Source organism: Theropithecus gelada, chromosome 13 (assembly GCF_003255815.1).
Source record: "Theropithecus gelada isolate Dixy chromosome 13, Tgel_1.0, whole genome shotgun sequence".
NCBI lineage: Eukaryota > Metazoa > Chordata > Mammalia > Primates > Cercopithecidae > Theropithecus > Theropithecus gelada.
The window spans coordinates 71,220,752-71,246,697 of NC_037681.1; the positions used below are offsets into that span (position 1 = coordinate 71,220,752).

Sequence of the window (25,946 nt, forward strand, 5' to 3'; positions counted from 1 at the left end):
TGTATCATGTTGTTAGAGTTTTCAAGTACCACACACACAGCTGTAGCGAGAAACAAAGCCAGTTACTCTCTTATCCACTGCGCTGTTACCTGACGCAGATTCCTGGTGACTTTCACATCATGCCAGGCATTATCATTAAACTTTCCATTCACAGGCTCCACTAGTGCTTCAAAGGCCCCTGATCCCAAATTAATGACCAGAGAGACAGCTCCATTTTTCAGGGCAAGATTGACATAATCAGCTGATTTCCCAGTGTGAAGCATCAGTCCATTCCTCTGAAGGGTTTTAAATGACAGAGTTATTTCATCACTGCTGCTTTGAATGGGGTTTTGAGACAAGTCGTAGCAGAAGTATTCAGATCCCTTGAACGTGGCAATATATTCTTCTTTTCCTAGAGGAAAACAGATGATACATACATAAGTAAACAAATACACTATGCAAATCAGCAGATCTTAACAGAAACAATAGCTAATCACTCCCCAAATTAACCCTGCTTAATTAGATTCCATGACATGAACCCTGTCTCAGTCAAATAGTACTGTAGGTGGCAGTATATATTTAATAAATCTCCTCAACTATTGGGCCATCAGCTGCAGTAGCTAAAGCTGACATTCTTGAAAATTCAATTAATTTTTCAGTATCACTGCAAGAGCTCTGATCAGAGAAAGCAGCTCTGAGATGTCTCCAGGGCATGAATCAGGTACCATAAATGCATATTGGATGGTTCCACTCTGCTGACAACAATGGATTCCAAGATGTTTTCAACATTCTCTCCATCCAACTGAGGTATTATTTTAATTTTCAGTAAGACATTTATATTCAAAGATCTTTTTCAATGAAGAGACAAACAGTTTTATCATTGAGAGACCATAACAAATTATCTGGTAAGGAGAAAGGAAAGAAAAAAAAAAATAGAATCTGGTCTGGGAGTAAACAGATCTCCTACAAAGCATGTGCATTTTTTTTTCTCTCTGGATGGAGGGAGTAGCGATAAAAAGTCTAATGGAGTCAGCTGGATTATTGATCCATTCCCTGGTCTCATCAAGCAGATGGTAGGGCTGGCTGTTATGACATTGGTAAGAATTCTAGCACATCGTCATGGGGATAGCATATAAATGAAGTCTCAACATTTTCTACGTATCTTAGTCTTTACCAGATTTAGAAGTAACAAAGCAGATCTCACAAGATGCTAGACAGATCATATAGAAAGGTGGCTATTTGGAAAGAACACACTTCTCCCACTGATGAGGTGAGTTGAACCAAAGGAAGAATGTAAGCCATAAGTCCCCTTGACTTTCTAGGCAATAATGATGCTGTGCCAAGAAAAATGAGACAGCATGATTGGGAATCAGCTTCTGATAAACTATAAACATATAATTATAAAAGGTACTGGAGAAACTTAATCTGTCCCACTGGCAACATACTATCACTATCATGCCCCTGAGAGGGTTGATACATCAGCAGGTGTTGCACTCTCCCCTGTAATAGGTTTTTAATCTCAGAAATTTTCATTTGATTGTCAAATAACTCATGTCCTGGAATCAGAGCTCAAATCACTTTCAACGCATCAAAGCCAGATGACCTGCCTTCCTGGATGTAGAAAATGCCGTCAGTGGCTACAGGTAGTCAAACCATAGCAATAAATATCATGGTGAGCACCTAGAGGTATTCACCAGGAATTGAGTCCTGGAATATTAGTCATTGACTACTAGTAAATTATTAGCCAAGACTATCACTCAGACCAAATAATTCTGAGTAAGAGTCATAGGAAGGACATCTCAATCTATAATAGTGAATCCCTCCCATTCAAACACTCAAAATATTGGCGAGCACCTCCCAAGGGTTAAGCCCAGTACCAGTCATTAGGGATAATGAAGTGAACACAATGGACTTAATTCCTGTCTCAGAAAGTTATAGTCCAGGTGCCTGCTCCCCTGGTCAGTCCAACATGGCAAGTGGTTCAATATTGGGCACAAGCACAACTAGATATTACTATTATACTGAGAGAAAAATGTGAGTCAAAACACGAGTTTGGATTCCAGGTTGGCCACTAGCTGTCACTAGAACAATTATTTGTTTTTCGAATTTCGGTTTCTGAAAATGGTTAGAGATACCAATCTTTCAGAATGAATGTGAAGATACAATGAGATAATGTCTGTGCAGACATCTGGTAAAGTTGATACGTTGGTGATAAATAGTAGATATCTTCCTGCTTGCCTAATTAATGTGATAAATGTGATAAATGATCTAAAACAAGCATCATAAGTCATATGTTATTATGAAATCCAGAATATTCTCTTTAAGATAAGAAACAGGACAAGGATTCCCACTATCAACATTTATATTCAGTGCTACACTTGATGTTGTAGCTAATGCAGGAAGACAAGAAAACTATATGAACATTATAAAGATTATAAATAAAGAAAATCATGTCATATAAGCAAATACAATGCACAAATGAAAGACTAAAATAATCTACAAATTTATTTGGCTTAATAAGATACTTTGGAAAGAATTTAGGGTTTTGTATACTAGAGACAATCAATGTTCCAACATATGTAAATAGATTTATAGATTCAATAAAATCCTAATAAAAATCACAATAGATTAAAAATATAAATGTAAAAAGCTGTTTCTTCACAATTTATGAGAGAGAAAAAAAAAAAGAGTCCCAAATAGCCACAATATGCCAGAGAAAGAAGATGAAGGAAGTTGCCTGTGTAAAGATGGACATTTATTACAAAATTATAGTACTTAAGAAAATGCATTAGGATAGGTAAAATGAGAATAATGATAATCAAACTTAAAATATTGTTAAGCATATATGAAAACAATTTTTACTGTCAAGCATTTCAGATAAGTGTGCAAAGGATAGATTAGTCAATAAAGGTTACTAGGACAATCAGTTATGCATAAGAAAAAAGTGAAATTGGATCTTTACATCATTTTGTTCACAAAAATCAATTCTACATGGATGCCTGATTTAATTTAGAGAGTCAATCTGTGAAAACTTGTCAGACAATAAATTTTGATATGAAAGAATGGAAGGATTTCAAAAATTAGAATAAAGCACTAATAAATATTGATACATTCATCTACATTAAAATTAAGAATATTGGGTCATCAATAACACCATAGAATAAGAAGTTAAATAACAATTTAGGAGAAAATATTTTCACTTCATATTAATCAACAAAGGATTATAATCCAGAATATGCCAAGCATCTCAGTGAATCAATAAAAAAATAAAGACAACCAATGGAGAAAATAGACAAAAGAAATGTAATTTCATAGAAAAAATAGATATGTATTACTTATGAATAAATGAAGAGATGTTCATACCTATTAGTACTGAGGAAATGGCCAAAATCAAACTATATTCAGATACCATTTAATAGCCATGAAATTGACATAAAACGAAAAGAAAATAATTCCACATTTTGCCAAGGCTACTGAAAGTCATTTTTATATACTGCTGATGCTGATAAGATAAAAATTGACCAACTGTAGTAAGTTTATTTTGGCATTATGCAATCCCATGGCAATTTCACATATTATAAAGAACTTGGGTCACAGTCCTTAGAAAACAGGTAACCATGATCAATAAACTAAAAATTTGCCAATTCTTTCAACTCATTTCTCATTGCTTATTATTCTGCTCTTTTGATGATAGGTAGCCAAGAGGATTCTGGTTCATATATATAAATGTGTGTGTGTGTGCATGCGCGTGCATACTAATAAGCATATATGAAAACAAGTTATATTTATATTGTCTGGCATTGCAGATAAGTTAGCAAAACATACAGAGGTCAATAACGGCTGCTGGGACAATTGGTTTTCTATAAGAGAAAAGTGAAGTTGGATCTTTACATCCTTTTGTTTCCCAAAATCAATTCTACATGATGAAGGATTTAATTTAGAGAGGCAATCTATGGAAACTTTTGTCAGACACACACACACACACACACACACACACACACACACACACACGAGAGAGAGATCCACTTATCTGAATATGATATTTGTGAAATTTTACATTCCCACTGAATAAGTAGATCTCTGAGCCAGTGGGAGCCTTAAAGACACTACTATAGCCCAACCCATTAATTTATATTATTAAGAAAACGAGGCTCATGGAGTTTAAATGACCCTCAAATTCATAAAATGTGACAGTAATAGAAGTGGCACCAGGATTCAGTCTACTAATCCAGGTTCTGTCTAATATGCCATGCCACCTATGTGTCAGAAAGAAGTGACATATAGCATTGTGAAAGAAAGAAAAAAAGAGAAAAAAGAAAAACTTTGTGAAGATATGTCTTAGTAAGAAAATTCTAATTGTGTTTTAGTCTACTCAGTTTAAAAGGGCAGGGAAGCATGTAATATATTAAGAAAGATTCCACTTAAATAACTAAATTATAAAGTTTTGGAGGTTGAAGAGGTGTGGTCCAGTAAGAAGGCTGTAGAATTTTATCCAAGATATTTTGTATCATTTCAAATCTGTATAACTTAGAATAAAATCTCAACAAAGGTTCTGTTTGCCAGATAATGTGGTATGCCTAAAGGGAAAAATAATAAACAGTTTGCAATTCACTATGTCATAAGCTTTGAAGTTATATGGGTGTTGATGTCTTTTTAACACTATGATATTCCCATTACTTAAAAATGAAAATATATCATTTCTTTTGTATTGTTTAATTCCAAATTTAAGTAATTCAAATTTACATTAAAGGCAACCACATAGTTTTGGAAAAAATTCACTCTGTGGAATATGCAATTACCTTAAAATGCCATACATGGGACATAAATCTAAGCAGGGAAAATATTTCTTCCTATGTTCTTTTTCATGAAAGACCATATATACTACATGAAAATACAAAAATCACTCTGTTTTTCACAATATATTTATAAGAATATTATGTTTCTTCTAATCATTTTCTACCTTACAATCTTTGTAGGTAAGCTTTGTGCTATTCTATATACAAATACTAAGCAGCAGAGTGTTTACCCATGTGTTTCTGCTGAACACTTGCAGAGTAAGTCTATGTCCATTTTTAAATACAAGTCCCAACTAAATTTGCATTTCTAATATATGCTAAAACAATGAAAATGAAAAACAAATTAGACCCATAGCCATGTGAATGTCAATAAATACTTATATCTAGGATGCATAAAGACCTCGTACAAATCAATAGTAACAACAACAACAACAAAAACCACAACAGAAGTCAATGAGAAAAAAAGGATAAAATACTTGAATAGATGTTAAAGGATAAAAGGCTATCTTCAAAGAAATGCAAACTAAAACCATAATGAAATAACAGCACACTCCACAGAATGAATACAATGAAAAATACAAAAAAAATCCAGTGTCAGTGAGGATGTGGGGCAGCTAGAAGTCTCATACATTATTGGTAGGAACTATTTTGTGAAACTGTTTGGCATTCTCTTTTAAAGTTGCACTCGTGCCTACCCTATGATCCACCAATTCCACTCATAAGCATACATCCAACAACAAAAAAATACACATAGCATCAGAATAGCATAGTAGAATGTTTATAGAGGTACTCTGCAAAAATAATCTAAAACTTAACAGTACTGAAATAACAACCAATAATAGAATGGATACATTTCAGTATAGTCACACAATATTAAATAACAATGTGAATATATGGGCTGCAACTGCAACAGAAATACAGACAAATCTCACAGTAATAATATTTAGCTAAAAAAATGCCTGACACAAAAGAGAACATAGTTCTGATTCCATTTATATACAAATTTTAAAAAGAAGCATAACTAGCCTCTGTTGTAAATCAAGACAGTGGCTACCCTTGGTAGAGATGGAGAGGGGCTAACAGTGAGGAGAATTCTTGGGGTACAATTAATGTTGTTCTTGATTTAAGTGTTGGGTGTGCTAAGTGTGCAAAAAATTAATTTACCCATACATTTATGCCACATTTATCAGCATAAATGCTATATTTCAATAAAATGTTTGAATAATCTGGATGATTAAACACAAAATGAATTCATCTGATGAAGTATTTTCTTCCTGATTAATAGGATGATATGAGAAAACATTATTCCTATTAATACGTAAAAGCTAAAATAAAGCCAATAGTAATAATTTCAATTGTTACTTTTTACAAATTTTCAATAAACATTAATATCCTTTAATTACCATTTGCTCTTAAGAGTAATCCCGTAAGATTAAAAAAAAAATACATATGCTGCATGGTAGTAATTGTTTGAAGGTCCATATCTTAAATGTGTTGATTAATGGATTGATATCAAGATGAAAAGAGCCTCTATTTCTAACCATAGAAATGTCTTGATAAAATTGGGAAAAAGTAAAATTTAAAAACTTGAAGCATCTTTCTAATAGTCTACAATTGGTTTTTGTTGCCATACAGTTGGAGGAAAAGATTTAAGAGGCTGCCATGGGATTTCAGTCCTATTCCATATCCAACCCACTATAACTTAGAAGAAAATTCACAGTTCTTGCTCATCTAATTGTCTGAGGGTAAGTTCAACTTTAAGTTTTTTTGATAAAAAAACAAACTTCTCATCACAGAAAAAAAGTTAACCATAACTGAACCATTTCATTGGATGTTGTAGAAGGTGGTCAAACCTTAGATGGTAGATTGAACAAATGGATTGGTTTCAATGCCAAGAATCACTGACACTACTTTATGGAAAAACAAAAAAAGAAAGTTAAACAAAGATAGGTTAAATGACTTTCTAAGTTCACACAAAAATTGATTCTCGGGACAGTGCTCCTTTGCATTACCTGTGCGTAGAATATAATCTCATTGATTTGACCCAATGCCTCTGTATCTTCTAAATTCACTGAACTGTTTCATCAAATAAATAATCTGCAGAGAAATTACCATACATCCTAAAGACAAGGATGCCTGTGGGCAGAACGAAGTCCCACCATCCCCAATTACATGAAGAATGTCAGGCCATTTTTGTATGCCAAAAAACTAGCCAATATTATTATTCTTGATTATATTACTCTTCATATATACAATCCCAAATCACACAGGTTGGAAGGCTTTACCATAGTTATATGATTCTAAGATCATGTTCAACATAAACCAGAAACTAAAATCAATATATGAAAAAACAAATGAATGAAAAAAGGTATTTTGGTGAGAGCCCTGCTTCATTTATTTTTCTATTCTAGAAGTCAAATATACAAAAATATTGTGCTCAAAACATCTTTGACCAAGTAGATGTACACATTAGAAGCTTGCATTATTAAAACAAATAAGCCTGGCTGTCTCTGCTATAAGAAAAAACAACTTTAGAAAAGCAGAACAGGAAAGTCTACTTATTGAAATTTGTATCAAATTAAATCCTCAGTCCCTAAGAAATGTAGTATTTTCTTATTTGCCACAAACTATGTAACTTAGAAATTAAAACAATAAATTGATTACTACAAGGAAAAATCACATTACTTTCAAGGGAGAGTAGTTCACTCTTTCATTTGGCTTTCTACCTAATACATGTCATAAGACATTCTAAAATTACCAACTGTGATTCAACACATGTAAATTCTGAGTCTAACTTCTCTTGTTCTGCAGCGAGTAATCAAGATTTATAAAATATTCACTCTTAAAGATTTATCTCACTTAGGTAAACCTCGAGACCAATCCAGAAATAAATTGCCAAGCTTCCGTCAAATAATTCAAAAGAAGACCCAGGACTCTTGATGATATACTTGAAGTCATTAAATATGAAAGCTAAGTTAGACTTTGACATTATTTAGTCCAGTGCCATCATTTATTTGATGAACAGTGTGAGGGCCAAACAGACAAAACTGTGGTCACAAAACTAACTGAGGAAAAGTCAGAATATAATTCTTGCCCTCTTGATACCAGTCTCAGGTTCTTCCTAATTTCTAGACATTGTCATAAAATGAGTTTCTAATTCATTACCAAAAACTAAATGCATCTTAAATTTGAGCATATTTCTGCAAAAGAAAACAGGACATGTTCTAAAACTCTAGTACGATAATTTTCCAGTCCTATTGTGCAATTGATTTGCATCTGTTAAAATAACCAAAGGCGCTGGGAACCAAACAGGCCATTCTGTGTCTGGCTGGACTGACTAGTTCTACATATAAAATGAGACACATGGCCAGGCGCGGTGGCTCAAGCCTGTAATCCCAGCACTTTGGGAGGCCGAGGCGGATCACGAGGTCAGGAGATCGAGACCATCCTGGCTAACACGGTGAAACCCCATCTCTACTAAAAAATACAAAAAACTAGCCGGGCGACGTGGCGGGCGCCTGTAGTCCCAGTGGCGTAAACCCGGGAGGCGGAGCTTGCAGTGAGCTGAGATCGCGACAGCCTGGGCGACAAAGGGAGACTGTCTCAACAACAACAACAAAAAAAAAATGAGACACACAGGGAAAGGAATGAACAAATGATCCTGGCATTCACTCGGTGTGCAACATTTCAATTTCTGGGCCTAAGTCAGATTCAAATCCCCACAATCTAATCTATAAGAACTAGATGCTAGCATTTTTTAACCTGAAGAAAATCATTAACACAATGAAAATTAAAAGTAGCTTCATGAATATGGACTTTATAAAGATTCTCTGAAAGAAATCTGAAATTTTCTGGGTACCAATTAATGATTACTTAATAAATACGTAAATTATAATAATACAATTATATTCAAGGAGATGTACAAGTATTTTGTATTTATAAACAGTCCTCATTTATGAAATGGATATGAAGTAAATAAATGTAACTATGAAATCATCTTATTAGCAACTTGGTCAAGGCAATATATTCTGAGAAATTGATCTATTTAACTAAACCCAAAGAATAGCCAATTGCTTCTTTCTCCCTAGAATCAGACTGGGGTGGTCTCTAATTCTAAAAATTTATAATTTAATTTATCCAAATATTGTGGTCATCTCGTAAACTGTTCTGAATTATAGAATGCAATTTTTTTAAATATATACAGATGATAGCATCTTGGAAGGCAACAGCAGAGGAAAGGAGAATTTTCACAGGGAGAGGAAAGAGTTGGTACAAGTGAAATTGCTTTAACAAAATAATGATCTCGATACGTCCTACTTGAACTGTGGTTCGAAGGACAGTATCATCAGCATCACTTAGAGCTTATGAGAAATTTAGAATTTCAAGGCTCCCTCCACCCCAACTTACTGGTGCAAACTCTGTACTGTAACCTGATCCCCAAGGTGATTCTAGTGTACATGAAAGTGTGAGAGTCTTGTTGTTATGAACAGATTCTTACAGTACTGCAATTTAGAATATCTTTTAAGAATGATAAGGACAACTTTGTGTCTCTTGTATCTGAAATAAGTATTAAAGGCAAAATATATATTGATATCATGGCACTGTTCTTAAGGAATAAACATCCAGATGAATTATTTTGCATCTTTTCATTGGAAATAAAAAGCCTGGCAGCGGGGGGGAAGAATCAGAGAGCTCTGATCAGTGTGTAGATGTATCAAATATCTATTTAATATGCACCCCAGCAGAGAGCCCAGGCTTTAAATCACTGGAAATAATCTCTGAATTTTTATTCTCAACATGTTTCACCTTTAGGCAATATTACAACAAAATTCTCTGTGGGTTTGTAAACTTAGTGCCACTCTTCTGGAGAAATGTAAAGGGTGTATAACTCCTGGTATAGTCTAACAAGTCATCATTATTAGTGAATATAATTAAGAAGGTTCATGCAACTGCATTTATGGTTCTCCCTAGAAATGTCTTTGTTCATACACTGCTGCAACTGAAAACTATCATGTATTCTGGATGTAAACTGATTCAATGAAAACAAATGGGCCTGGGCTGTCACATTTCCAATTACTGTAGTTAAGTGAACTTGGAACATTTTAAAGTTAGTAACACTTAGAAATGCAGGAAATATATACTGCTAACTCAAAGTCTCCTATGTTTTTAAAAAAGAATGGCAGTTTTTTGAAAGAAAGAAAAAATCTAAAATTATCTTGATATCCCCAGAACATTAAGTAGAGGAGAGAGTAATAAATATATGATAAGTGTAACGAGGAATCATGCTGGATGGGAAGAAATGTACTTTTGCAACTCCATCCATTCCTCTGCTTCATAGAAGGCTTGACCAAGGTTTTTTGGTTTGTTTTATTGTTTTTTTTTTTTTTTTTTTCAGATAGAATGCTAACTTGTTATTAAAATAATGCAAAGAATTAGGTCAGTATACACCAAAATCAGTATAGAATAGGAACACTTGAATTGTTGAATACCACTCTTCACACTAGGAGCACAAGAGAAGGAACACTGAAAACCTATGGCATATATTTGATTTCAACACAGAAAAAGCATTGAATCCAAAGGTAATACATGGCAAATCCCCTAACACTAAAATTATCATTGAGAAGGAGGTTAGTATTCACTCAGGTATTGTTCGCTTTATGATTATATATTAGATGACCATTTGGAGGCACTATTCTAGATATTAGAAATACAACAGTAAATAAGGTTTTCAGGGTCCCCACTCTCATCAAACCAGTGATGGAGAGATAACCATAAGTGAATCAAGCATAAGTGAGTTATATGTGAAACTGAGCAAGCAAAAGAGTGCAATGAGGGTGTGTGATAACTAGAGCAGGGAAGTTGATTTAGATGATTGGGAAAGCTTTATGAGACAATGACAATTAAATTGAGACCTTAATGCTGAGGAACCACTTGTGGGAAGATCTGGACAAAGAATAGAAATAATAGAAAAAATCCAGTGAGCATTGAGCACAGTGACACTGGGGCAATGTGGGAATACAATGAAATCAGAGCTGTGGGATGGGCCTACGTCATGTAAGTACTTCTAAATTTTTGTCAAACTCTGATTTTATTCCATGCACAATGGGAAGCTACTAGAGTTTTATAGTTAGGGGAATGACATGGTTTGATTTACATCTCAAAAATATAACTCTGGCTGTTGTGTGGAAAATAAACTCTGGGTAGGCGTGGAAGTAAAAGCAGTGAGTTCAACATTTATGAAGTTATAGAACATAGGAGTATGGGCCATGAAGTCATGTATATACCGGGGTTCAAATACCACTCACACTGTGAGCACATGGGTAAATAATCACCTTAAAGTCTTAGTTTTCTTGTCAGTAAATGAAGACAATAATACTAGGATATATTTTATAGGGCAGTTGTAAGGATTAAACAATATATGCATAATAAGTTTTTTAAAGACTATCAATCCATGGGATATATTTGTGGGATATAAACAATATTGATGTATATATATATTATATTTCTTCATCTACTGCTTTTAAACATTAAGTTACTTATTTTCCCCATCTCTTAATATCTTGGGCAGAATCACTGAATTTGTGGTCACTTTTTGTTTTTAAAAGTTTGGGCTAATTTGTAAGTTAATAATGTCATCATTTTGAGTTGAAGTGGAGGAGGAAGACATAGTATGTCTCTAGGTACCTTACCATCACCCCTGCTTCAATACCTGACCCTTCCAGTTTATTGGGATGGAGCTGATGAGGGGAAGAGAAAAGAACAGTGGTTATTCATGTAGTCCTCTTTCTATGGGCTGTACCTGCTTCTCTGGTTCACCCTTACTGACCTTTGCTGCCTTCATGCAGTAAACTCACTAGTGCTCCATGTGACTTCCCAACAGCAGTCAACAACATGAGAAAGAGAAATTCATCTGTTTCATCTCCCAACTCTAACCTTCACACAACACCCCATAGCATCTGGCTGCTATAATCCCAGATAGTGGTCCAGCTAGTGGCCTTCCTGTGAGTAATACTGGCTAGGTGGCTCAAGCCAAAGCCTCAAAGGGATATCGATGCCTGTGGGCATTCTGGTTGTACCAAATGTTGATAGTGCAGATTAAATTCTTCTTCTTCTTCTTTTTTTTTTCTTTTGAGACGCAGTCTCGCTCTGTCGCCCAGGCTGGAGTGCAGTGGCATGATCTTGGCTCAATGCAACCTCCATCTCCCAGGTTCTCACCATTCTCCTGACTCAGCCTCCTGAGTAGCTGGGATTACAGGCACCCGCCACCATGCCCAGCTATTTTTCTTTTTTGTTTTTTTGTATTTTCAGTAGAGATGGGGTTTTACCATGTTAGCCAGGATGGTCTCGATCTCCTGACCTTGTGATCTGCCTGCCTAGGCCTCCCAAAGTGCTGAGATTACAGGAGTGAGCCGCTGCGCCCGGCCAGGTTAAATTCTTCTTGTCCCCTCTTTCTAGCCTGCCAGTCCTCTTCTTCCCTCCTCAGAAAGGCATAGGGCAGGCCAGCAAGTTTGATGCATACAAAGTCATGCATTGCGAATGCAGAACACCAGCTTTCATTTTTTTTTCCCAGCATACACAGGCTCTACATGTGATTCTATCATAATTCATTCCCGCAGTTATTTTGGGTAAAAAAAGCAAACCTCTTCACTAACAATATGTTTTACAGAGCCTATGCCTTAAAGACTCTGTGCTTACCTATCCCTCACTGCTTAGGTAGATAAGGGAGGTGGAAGTGGGGAGTTAGAAGTAGTTTAAGGGTCAGTCTTTCTGTCCTCTAGTAAATGCTGAGGAAGGTAACTGGCCAGTTTAGGGAGGTTCCATTTACAATGAAGGCTACTTAAATTCTTTTCTTTCAGAAGGTTCTAATCAACAATTCTATGAGAAAAATTTCCATTCAACATATGGTGGACAATTAATTAATGTTAGATGTTATGATCATTATTTTTAAAGTAACCACTACATTTAAAACCACTACCCAGCAGTTTAAAAAAATCAGCTTTTTACCAAATATTACGATGCCCAACACCCTAATTCTAGGAGCACTTGGTTAATTAAGGTTCATGACATAAGAACGAGATGGAAGTATGGTAAATTAAAAAAAAAAAAAAAAGAAGAAACAAAATACATACTTCTATTGATGGTTTATTCTTTTAAACAAGTTTGTACCTGAGTGACTTGCAAAATAATTTTATAAAATATTTGCTATTTATTATTTTATTTGCTCAGAGAAATGCATCAGGCTAAGAATTATGAGAGTGTAACACTGGTTTCTTCTTGGACACTTTTCAGCTCTGCCCTTGACCACCCTACTTAGCCTTACTGGGCCTCATTTTCCTTCCTGGCAAAGTGACACAGGCAGACTGTGATCTCCAGTGTTTCTTTCAATTCTAAAACTCTATGGTTCTATAACATTGTTGATTTATTGAGCCACTGTTTCACTGATTCATTCAATAAACATTTATTGAAGCCCAATTCTGTGCCAAACTCAATTGCTCTCCTGCTGTCAAAATCAGGCAACATGCTAGAGTTAAAATGTCTTTAAAGATTTCTGATGGCTGCTGCTTTTAAAAAGAACTACCCATAGTAATCCCTACCTCTTTGTGCTTCTAGAGCTAGCTCTCCTATTATTCTGTGAAGACTTACAAACTCAGAAAGACAAAGGAATATGGAAAGTCCTTGTATTCACACCCTACTAGATGTAAATTTCCTATTCCTAATCACCTTTCTTCCACAACCCAGAAAACAACACCTTCAATGGATTTGCCAGAGTGTTACAGATTGTGTTTGATTATTTGTCCCCAAATTTAAAGTACTTCTTCATATAATTGCAAATATATGCGTAGAAAAATAAAATATTTTAAAAGAAAGCTAACATTATATACTATAAGTCTTAATTTGAAATTAGACATATTTAGCCAGTAAAAGTGTAGAAGGATCAATCAATACTGACTAGTGTTTTCCTATGGGCTCTATGGATATAGACCATAATTTGAAATTAGGAGTCCTAGGTTCAGTTCCTCACTTTATGGTTGGTGCTACATGTCCAAGAGCAGGAAATGTAGCTGAGTCTGACTTTCCTTCAATATAATGAACATAGATATTCTGTTATGCTGCATTTTCAGACTTTTTAAAAATTAAGATATTTAATATAAAGATAGGAAAGTATTCTTATTAATTATATACTGGGTCTTCCATAACTTCCCTTACACCATCTATCATAGCTGTATTGAAAACAACATTAATCAACGTTCTCTAGCTCAATATTTTTCATCTGAGATTCCCTATCTGATTTGAGTACTGTTTTCTCAATTATCTCAAGGGTATATAAAACCAGCATCATTCTAAATGCGTAGGAGATAAGTTATTTCATTAAATAAGATGGATTCCTTAGGGTTTTATTCCTGTCCCAAGTTCAATAGAGTTGCAGATTAAGTGAAAACACACAGAATTTATGAGAAAGACTTGAGGTAAGTCACAGAATAGAAGGAATTGCTAAACCACCAATTCTTGGAGTGGAAGATACTCTGGGAAAACCCAACCTCTTGAATTCACAGTTCCTGGTCTCCTCTAGGCTTGCACCACTCATATAATTCAGCTCCAGTGAACTCGAAGTCATTCTTTTCAGGTTCTGAATTCCGCAAATCAGAAAACTTGGATGGCTCTACTTGTGTTAGAAGCCAATTGCCAGATCAGTCTTTGTGGTTGGAATAGGGAGGAGGGGACGAGATTATAAAGCAGGGACATGCCGGGGAATGGCTGTGAGGGAACAGCCTGATCATTCATTAACACCTGGCATGGTTCACAAGTTAGTATTTAGATCTAATATTAAAAAAAAAAAAAATCTTTCTTAGGATGATGAAATTATTACCATCTCTTTTTTAGTTTTACCTTTGACATAAATTTAGATCTTAGGGTCCAAGGTAAATAATGAATTTCAGCTGAATTGTGATAAGCTTTATTTAAATTGTGCATCTTTATCAGAGATCTAAGCAAAACACAGAATTATAAACTTTATAGTTGGAAGAGGGAGATCCATAATATTTATGAGATTTTCTCTGGTGCACAGGTGAAGTTGGGATGAAAAGCTGGGTCTCTAGATCAGTTGATGCAAAACAGAGATGATCATCAGAATCACCTGGAAAACTTTCTACAAGAGTATAATTCCAGGAACCCTATCCATTTCTGCTTTAACAATATTGGGGTGGATCTCTTGCTAATATATTGTTATTTTTTAGTTTCTAGTTAGTTCCAATGACCAGTTTATCTTACAATTCAGTGATTTCGAGTTTTTGCTTTTTATTTTTGTAAAAGTAATGGGCCTTCTGTCACCTTATTCTCCATGGAAAGAACTCATATCCCAACAAATAGCACAAAATATACAATAAAATAGACAATTTACAAGAGAAGCAATAAAAAAGCAGAGCACATTCTCACTAGTTTGGAAGCAATTTCATTGGTTAGAGAACATTCTGGCCAACCTGAATAATACCACCTCTTGAATATGTAGTTATAATTCACAATACATCCATTCACTTCTCAGAGTGAGTGTTCTCTGGTCTCATGGACAGGACACATTCCACATTCACAGGCTGTAATTGCTTTTTTTGTTGTTGTTTTCTTTTCTACTTGTGGGTAAATCAAATACCATATTAAAACCAATTATTTTTCCTTTTAAATATCATTTTCCCTGACAGTATATGACAAGAATATATTGATAAATTGTATACCCCATGCTTGAAATAAGCTGCCTCCTCCTCCATTCCCCATACTATATGCCTTCCCTACCAACAATTCACAAAACTATACAAGTTAAAGAGGTCTTCCATTCAAGGGCTTTCAAAAATTTCTTCCCAGTTACCCAGGACACATATACAATACCTAAGCTTTCTACCCTCAATACACTCTTCTACTTTTGATAGGAATAGAAATTCTTCTAAATTTATTTCATAATCCACCAATGGTTCACCATCCAAACTTTGGAAAACACAAATGTTATTCAACCTTTACATTTTATACATTAAAAAAAATGAAGGTCCAGAGAATTTAATAGATTTGGCAAAGACCACTCAGCTTATGAATGCCTTGGACTAGAATTTGGCTTTATGACCCTAAATCCTGTGTTCTTTCTATGACACTTTTACGCATTTATTATTTCTTTCTCTCTCTCTCTCTCTCTTTTTTTTTTTTTTTTTTTTTGAGACAGATTCTTGCTCTGTCACCCAGGCTGGAGTGCAGTGGCACGATCTCAGCTCACTACAACCTCCACCTCCTGGGTTCAATCGATTCTCCTGCCTCAGCCTCTCAAGTAGCTGTGATTACAGGCTCCCAAATTGCTGAGACTATAGGCCTGAGCCACCATGCCCAGACACGTTTCTGCATTTCTAATGCTATTTTGGATAGGTTTAAATGGACATCTTCACAGTTTCAGGATGGAAATACTCATTCTGTAAAATACATGACAGTCTATTTTTTCATCATGACATTCCATTCTAATTTGATCCCTATCCTAGATAACTATTTTTATAACTCCTAGAGAAAATATATAAAATTACACTGTCATAACGTTCATATCATCAAACAATATTACCATTATTTTTCTCAGTTACAATATCAAAGTGAAGTAATCATCCCAACTACCTCACCATATTTGCACTAATTATGCTAGCCTCTCAACACCAAATTTTGTTGTTTGCAGTTTCTTTATATACATATTATTATAATAAAAGTATTTGACTCAAATGTTCAAATATTCCTACTTAAAAACAGATAATGGATTTTATTTTGATAGTATTGCCCACAATAGAAATAGACTCTATATCATTTTGTAATAAATATTACATTAAATACACATCACAATCTTGACAAGAATTATTAGCAAATTCTAATAATTACCAGTCATATCAGGCTAAAGTGATGTGACAAAATGTATACCATTCATAAGGATTGTCAAATTAACATCAAAACAATATCAACCAAAGAGCATTAAAAAATAGTAATGCTTTGGCCCCAGACACCACCTCAATGTTCTCTTTTAATTGTCACTGTATGACTTGGGCACTGGGATTTTCAGAAGCTTCTCAGGTGATTCTAATATTTGGAAATGGTAAAAACCCAGAGTTTAGAGTAGGCATTCAATGTGTAATATCTATGGCTCTATAACTGTATAAACTTAGTGTAATAATATCACAAAACTTTATGGTTCTTTAAGCTAAAATTATACTTCAGATATCATCTATGTATCATATTACCTTAAATTTGCATATTGCTTGTGTAACTTATCAGGAAACTGACATATTTTCTCTTATAAAGGAGAAACACTTAAACGCATTTCCTCCTCCCCTTTCCCAATTAATATATGCTTAGATGTTACATTATCAGACTTACCTTTGTAAGCATCTGATTTTAACTCTCAAGTTTTCTTTGTAAGGGCCAATATTTATGTAAAACCACACAAATGAATACTCAATCCCACAAGAATAAATAACTAAGCTGATATTACCTACTGCCTTTGCAAAGAAAATACCATCTGAGAGTAATATAGGATTGTATCTTGCAACTGACTTAGACAATCACATTCACCCAAATACAGAGAAATCCCTAATTAGCTAAATTCAATTGTTTTCCATTTTTTCTAAATTTAAAATTGTAGCCAATCTCTAAAACTCATTGTACAAATATATATGCTTTAAGTATTTCTGGTGAAACCTTATGTAACCATTCAAAGAAGGCAACTGTCGATATTATATTCTAAAGAGAAGGTCACGGAAGAAAGTCCTGGGATAAAAAAAGCAGATAAAGAAATAAAAACAAAGAATAAGAGCTAGTCCTGAAACAGTTTATGAGAAGAGTAGACACCCCATCCATCAGTAGATTTTCCTGGATAGGCTCATTTTTCTTTAACAAGTTGACACATCTGCAAACTGCAGGCTGAAATTTTAAGTGTCTAAGCTGTTTTTCCTTCTTCTATTAGAAAATGCACACAAAAATGATTTTTGCTTCCTTTACTGCTGTGCCTTAATAAACAATTGGCCCAAGGTTTTAACCAAGCCAAATGTTGACTAAAAGCCTCCTCACAAAAGCCTTTAATACATTTTTGCTTGTGTTTTCTTTACATGTATTTCAATTTGATGACAAATAATTTCTTTCCCATCTCCCTCATTTGCGGCTGCATGTTGGACTAATTAAAAAGCAGGCTCTTTGGAAGCTGGTACGAGAGAAAATGGAAGAGTGGGCAGGTGGGTCGAGATTGAATGTCCCTGGCTCTGGCAATACATAGGATTCTCTTCAGTGAAGCATTCTCCATCTAGCTGAGATTCAAGGAAGGCACAGAAGAAGCCCTTCAGCCTTTCCTACCTCAGGTCAGAGTTCTTTTTATATTTGTCATACAACCCAGAGACATCAGAATTCTGTACAAAATAGAAAGTTTTATTCTTCCCAGCAATTCCACTGCATTCTGTGACCTCTTGTGCTGTGGGCAGCCTTAGCAGATTTGAGGCATTTCTTAGGGCAAAGCGGTTTTGAGATTTTCTTGGCGACTGGGAAGAATAATTTAACTTCTCTTGGAATAAGATCATATTCAGCAGAAAAGATCTGCTGTGCTCAAGGTCATAAATCTTGGCTCTGTGAATATTCAGTTATTCAGCAAAATAGCCACTCGAAGTCTTCAAAACACCTTTGGACACTGCTGCAGGTGATGCCTGTAGAGAACTCCCTGACAGCCACTCAGTTCTTGCATCTGCATTTACCCTTCTTGATGCTGTCCGTTCAGCTCTCTGAAAAAACACATTATCTTACACTAATGCACATGTATGAAATCCCACAGATTTCGCTGAATCAATGTGTGTATATAGATATATAATTGACAGAATACAGTCTCAAGGGAAAACATATATTTTTAGTTTTGTATTTCATCGAAAATTGTAAGGAATACTTTATAATGTATTGTTTGCAAAATAAGGCATGGAGCCCTGAAAAATTAATCCATTCACTAATCAAAGAAACATATATTAAAGGCCTACTATGCATGAGGCACCATGCTAATTGTTTTGAAGAAGACAAAGCTGAATTATACAGGGATCCAGTTTACAAGATATTTACAATGCAAAGGGGGATACAAGACATATAAAAGGCCATGGAACTTAAAAAGAAGAAAAAAAATTCTAAAGTATTGAGATACATTTCATTACAAGGCAAATCTTAGATAATATCTTGAAAGAGGACAGGTTTAAAATTTAGAAGATTTGAGGAAAAGATCCTCCAGAGTATGATATAAAAATGAGTGAAGGTTTTGAGGTGAGAAATAAAATTAATGAAATTTGACTAGATCTAAGGTGACATCATGAAGAATAATGGCAAATGAAGTTAATAAGCTTGTTTCAGGCCAGCTTGTAAAAGGCCGTGAAAAAAGAAAAAGGAATTCCTTATATTTTTTATTAGAATACCCATCTTAAAGTGAATGGTGACTTATTCATTGGCATGAATTTAGGGACAGTTGCACGTCATCTTTTTCTGTTATTAGTATTACTATTTTGAACAATGCAATCTACCAAAATTGAAGGTAATAGTTTCAATGTAAAAATATGCAGAGTTAAGCATTTGGAAAGCACTATTCAAGTTTAGTATATAGGAGAAAATAGGGATGGAAATGATCTATCACTAGACATTTTTATTCTTCCTCCTTATCAAATAGACCAATATGAGTGGAGGAAAAGCCTTATTGTAAAAAGGATTTGTTTTACACTACCCCGGACCTTCTTGTAAAAAGGGTTTGTTTTACACTACCTGTCAAAGAGGATATTGGTCCACTCAAGGATATAAAACAAAGTTATATTCTATTTAACTGTGAGATATATTCCAATAAATTGCATTAAACATGATCTTAAAATACCATAAAGAGGCCTCAGATTGTTTAAAAATACTATATTGAATATATGAGAAATAAAAGTTCAAGATACTCTATAAAGTATAACCTATGTGAATGGCAATTTTTCTTTACAGAATAAATTTAACTACAAATGCATACAGTGCCTAAATATATTTTTATTTTGATTTTGTTCCTTTTGTTGTGTTTAAGAGCCCAGACTCCAGAATCACAGGAGACAAACTGCCACTTTATCACTTATTAGCACTGTCTGTGTGGGCAGGCTATATAAACATTCTAATCCTTTATTTTCTCCTTAATAAAATGTGAAAAAGTAACGTTCACTCAGAGGTTAATGAGTTGACACTTATAAAATTATTAGCATGGAGCCTGGCCTCAGATACCATTCACTTCTGTATACAATTTTTATGTGTTGTTCCTTTAAACCTATAAATCAGTTCCATCAGACTTTATACTTCATGGAAAGCTGCTTTTATTTCTAATTAAGAAAACATTCCTGACTCCAAAATTTGAAAGACTTTTTTTCTCTTTTCTTCTAATATTTCTATAATATTGTAATGCATTTAGTGTTTATCCATATGAATGATATGATATTGGAATCTAATTTTACTTTTCCACATATATAATCAGTTTTTTCAATACTATTAAGTATTGCATCCTTTATGTAATTATTAAATTCATATATAACAGATAAATGACTCTGTATGTACTTATATTGATTTCTAGACTCCATTTTCTCTAAACATCCTCTGTCTGTTTCTGCGTCAGAACTAGACTGTTTTAATTATAGCTGTTTTGTATGTAGGACCTTTTGGTATCATGCTGGTAACTTCCCTAAACTGTTACTTTTCTCAAAACATTTAGCCTTTTATAAACATTTAGCTTGCATATCAATTTTACAGTTTGTCAAGTCCCTAACCTCCTCCCCAAATTGAGACTGTGAATTGAATTGCCCTAAATCTATAATTTATTTTAAAGTCTGAATCATCCTATTCAGAGGCACAAAGTCATTTTTTACTTATTTTGGTCCTGTTTTGTACCCTTCCCTAAAGTGTTATTATTTTCTTTATGTAAGTCTTACATAAAGCCAGTATTTTTTAACGTTCAGGTAAGATTTTTATATTCCTAGGATCTTCATGTGAAAAACAACAACAACAACAACAACAACAACAAACCTTAATGATTTACACAGCTATATTAACTTCATATACGTAATTATTTGAGAGAAACTCTAGTCAATAACTTTTGCCTTCCCACTCCAGACTTCTACCCTGATTATGTTAGGTAATTGAATTGGAAAGAAAAATATTTATTCTTTCTTTTTTTAATTTTTAAATTTTTTTTATTTTTTAGTAGAGACGGGGTTTCACCGGGTTAGCCAGGATGGTCTCGATCTCCTGACCTCGTGATCCACCCATCTCGGCCTCCCAAAGTGCTGGGATTACAGGCTTGAGCCACCGCTCCCGGCCGAAAAATATTTATTCTTTATATTATTTTTTTCTGATCTGAAAAAGATAGCTTTTCTCTACCAGAGTATATTCATATTAATAGCCATCAAGCTATACTACGTTCAAATTATATTTATGGGAATAAATGATTCCTATAAATTTTAGAGACGACTATCAAAAGGAAAATAAATAAATAAATAAAAATAACTGGGAACAAATAAGCAACCCCTCGATGGTTCATCTCTATGACCCTACAGTCAGAAACTAAAGAGTAATACATCCTGATGGATGGCTATGGAATGAAATAAAATTCTCTATTACCAGTTCACTAGAAGACTTTTTTTCCTCCAGGTTTGATCTCTTTACTTAGTTTATCCTTCAGATTAAAGGAAAATTATTCACTATTACTCACCAATAACTCAGTAAATAAAAATTTTGCAAATGCAGCCATTTCAATATGTCAGGGAGTATCTACAGGTATATATATATAAACATTTATATATAAATTTTACATATGCATATAAAATAAAAAATATATATATGATATATATAAGAATATAAACATTCAGGTACATTCAAGAATATAACATTCTGGTAAGATATTTATATTTTTTAATATTTTTATATATATTACATATATAATAATATATAGATAAAAGAAATATATTTATATTTCTTTTTCAAATGCGCGATATATATATATACACACACATATATATATACACACACACACATATTTCTTTTTCAAAAGCATGGCTACATAAATTTCTTCATTTTGATGTTCTGCTTCTCCTCAGTTTGATCTTGTATATCACAGTGCATTTATAAAATCTGGAAAGCCATCTAAAGAATTTCAAACTTTCTGAATACAAAATGTTTATTTCCACCAGACAAGAGTCACTCCAGTCACTAAACAAATTGACCACTTTTAGAGTATTTCCTGCTTCTACTTGTTACTGGCGCAGCATCTGGCTGGAACAGAGTGTTACTGGATGCAGAAAAGTTCAGGATTGCTCGATTGACTGATTTTGATGTTGAAAATAATGTAAAATTCATATATATTCAAAATGTGATTAAAAATAGATATCCTAAGACACATCCCAGAAATAAGTGTTTTTCTACAAGCTGCGTTAAAAGTTTCTCTAAATCTTCATGTCTAAGAAAAAATAAATAATACAAGAATGTATAAAAATAAGAGGGCTACCTCTGGAATTAATAGCACCTGCCTCTTTACCTGGCTTTATTTGTCTTTCTGTATATACTCATCATCACATAAACTATAACATATTTAATTATTTCTATATCTCCCACAAAAATGTGAGCTCCATGAGGGCAGAGACTTTTGTTGTTATGGTAGTTGTCATGGTGATTGTTTACCACTGCATCCCAGGGACTGGGAGAGTGCCTGCCATGTACTAAGCATTCAATAGATACCTGTTGAATTAATTATTCATAATTACTTAATTCATAATGTTAACATGAGTATAAGAATTGAGATCTGACCAAATAAGCTTTTTCAAAATATAAATGAAATTTTATATTATTATTATCTACTACTCTTTTAAACTTTAGTGTCTTTAAAAGTAAAAATCCAACTTGATTATAGAGCTCAAAGAATGCTATTGCCTCAATGTAAGACCAAGAATAGCTTTTCTTTACATGATTCCTAGTCTAAGGAGAGAAAGCAGATACTAAATCACACATTAAACAAATCATCCAATTACATTTGTTTAAAGTGCTACCTAGGAAGGAAACTGAAATGTGCCTTGAGAACAGATACTCAGTTGGCATGCTGGAAGGACTTCCCTAGAAAGGGACGGTTTTGTTTCTAGGACTTGAAGAATAAGAGCTAAATCAGGTGGAAGAGGCAGGGAACATTCCAGGCATCGACAAAGATATATATAGAGGTTGAGTCCAGGAAGATCTTGACAAATTCTAGAAACTGTGAGACTGGTAACATACTATTAGGTTGGTGCAAAAGTAATTGCAGTTTTTGCTATTAAGTAATTGCAGTTTTTGCCAAAAGAGTCAGTACAAAACAAAAGGCCGCGATTCTGGTGTCAGATTTTCTTCTCACACTGAAGCCAGCTGGAGTCCTTAGAACTTTCCTCAACTTTTCTCCATCCAGTAGCACTCTGTTCCAGCCAGATGCTGCATCAGTAACAAGTGGAAGCAGAAAATACTCTGAAATTGGTCAATTTGTTTAGTGACTGGGGTGACTCTTGTCTGGTGGAAAAAGACATGTATTCATCATGTCCCAAAATCATGTATTCAGAAAGTTTAAAATTCTTTAGATGGCTTTCCAAATTTTATAAATGCACTATGATATGCAAGATCAAACTGAGGAAAACCAGCTCTTTGGCTACAGATCTGAGATCTTACTATGGGAGGACAAAAAGGAGCTAAATCACATCAATCTATTTTCCACACTAGTGACATGAACTAGGTTCAATTATTCAACTATGGAAAAGTCCCTTTATTATGATTTCTCAAATGCTGTAATTGTTCCTGCCTCTGTACTTTTATGTTCTCTCTCCCTTTTTTTTTTTTTTTTTCTCTGATCTGTTCCACTAGGCACATATTTCTAGATTCAGCTCAAGTTCCATCATGTTTCTCTGTTTGGACTATTCTTCCTCTGAACTCCTCCAATATTTTATGCCCATTACTATATAATTCCTCCCTTCATTGCATCTGAGTCCCTTGAGGAGACAGGGAGGAATGGGACAGGAGGTAGGGAGGAAGAAGGACAGACTATGCCTGTGAATACAGAGTATTTTCCAATAGAGAACATTTCTAATGAAGATGTAAAAGATCCATTCAAAGCTCAAGCATTATATTGTTTGAGAGGGCAATTTTTTTTTTTTTTTTTCAATTTAGGTGGTGTGTTTTATGGTTTCTTCTATGGAATATCTATGCAATAGGAGATACTCTTGAATAATTACCCACAAAACAAATTGTATCTCTCAAACACATCTCAGTTTTAGACTTGTTGTTTAGGTCATCCTCTGGAGAGTGTTCTGAAGAAGAAAAAAAGCAGAAACTGATAGACTGCAGGCCCAGGGAAAATATAAATTATTTTATAGCCACTTTTGAGGGCTGCTTTTTTTTTTTTTTTTTTTTTTTTTTGGCTTAGGTTCTCAGGAGACAGATATAAGGCATAAAATCTTTAACATTGCTAAAACCAATTCAGAAAAATCCCTTAGCCTTCCAACAGTAAAGCAGATAGGGAACATGAAAACAATCCATGGAATTGAAAATCAGTGATCAATATGTCTATGAAAAATGTTACTATTTTATAAGACATTCAAAGAAACTCACAGGAAAACAAAATAGAAATAGCTTACAACATTTGACATTGCTTGTGTATAATCACACAAGCACTTGGTACCTTAACTAGTGGAAATGCAAAGTAGCACATACAATGGGAAATATAAATTGGCAACTCATATAAAGACTCAAAGAAAAGCTTTACCCTTGTCCTCATAATTCCACTTCCAAGAAATACAGCTAAGGAAGAAATTCAGGGACGAGAACAACAATTTGTATACTAGGATGTTCATTACAGCCTTAAAATTCAGGAAAGTTTGTAAATAATTAAAATATTACACTATTCAAAAACAATTTATAATACAACATTAGAATGGAAAATTTGTAGTCAGTAAAAATCATCTTTTCACATTCTAATGACAGAAGAAGAAAAATACTCCTTACATTAAGCTAAGCAAAATAAATGTAGGGCACACCAATTATACTATAAATTGTACTGTACATGTATGTATATACATACATACACACATACAGATATAAACACATTTCTAAAAGGAAACAGACCAAAATGATACCACATATTTATTTCCTTTAAACCTTTCTGTACCTTCCCAATTTCCTATAATGAACATTTTTATGACCAAGAAAAAGTTAATAATGTTAAATGATTAATTTAGACTCATTTCATTATATGCATGAATTATTTCACATAAATAGCTCCTTTTTACAATCAAGCCAAAGAAATGTCAAACCATATTGGGTTCTACAGAGACTCAATCGCCAACAATGACATAAGGCAAAACCTCCCACAGAGACCCTCTTCTCTTTCACATAACACTGTATTTTTTAACAATGTTTAACAGTTGGAAATACTGAGAAGCTACAGATGAGATCATTAGGAGAAAGTATTTTCCATCATGCTTTTGCCAAGGAAAATCCCTTATTAGTTCTATTTCTGAGTTATATTTTTACCAAGGCTGACACAATTTAAAGCAAAATATATAAAATGTGTATTTGCAAGCATCTTCCTCTACCAAATGGAATGCACTTTAACTATCACACTGATAAAGATCATTTATCATGGGCTTGTCTTCTGCATGACCCTGTATTTAGAGGGTGTGAGAGACTATAAGACAAAAAGTAGTCAGGGCCTCAAAAGATGGCACGTGAGCTACTGCTTCAAAAACTATCAGGGATACCAGAAAAACATGAGGATGTTTATGGTCTGATAGGCATCTTTGTGATCTGTAATTTATGTATCCTATCTCTGTGCAACCAACAGATTTAATGGGTCAGCAAGGTTCACGGAAACCCTAAATGGATTTGGGTTCAGTAAACACCCGGTCCTCACTTCTACCCCATTTTAACCCATCATGCTGAACTGAGAAGCCAAGGACTTGTTTAAGCTGTCAAATCCAGTTTCCTCATAGAACTTTTGGCCCTTCTGTTTGTAGGTCCATCTTTGCCTTTGGTTGCTGACATCACATTCCCAGGGACTGTTCTCTCTTATATAAACATATATCTATGTAAATCCTTAAAATTAATGGCCTTTGGATTTTTCCTTGTCAGTCAATC

The 25,946-nt window shown here is 34.1% G+C and overlaps 1 protein-coding gene across 16 annotated transcripts in view; it reads right to left on the reverse strand.

The window, feature by feature from the left end:
- NRXN1 (neurexin 1) overlaps positions 1 to 25,946 on the reverse strand; it is a 1,133,364-nt gene that overhangs the window by 717,897 nt on the left and 389,521 nt on the right. For all 16 annotated transcript variants that reach the window (XM_025353854.1, XM_025353853.1, XM_025353851.1 and 13 more), the window contains one exon: positions 90 to 391. In XM_025353854.1, the coding sequence (XP_025209639.1) occupies positions 90 to 391 (302 nt within the window). The remainder of the gene's footprint in view (positions 1 to 89; positions 392 to 25,946) is intronic.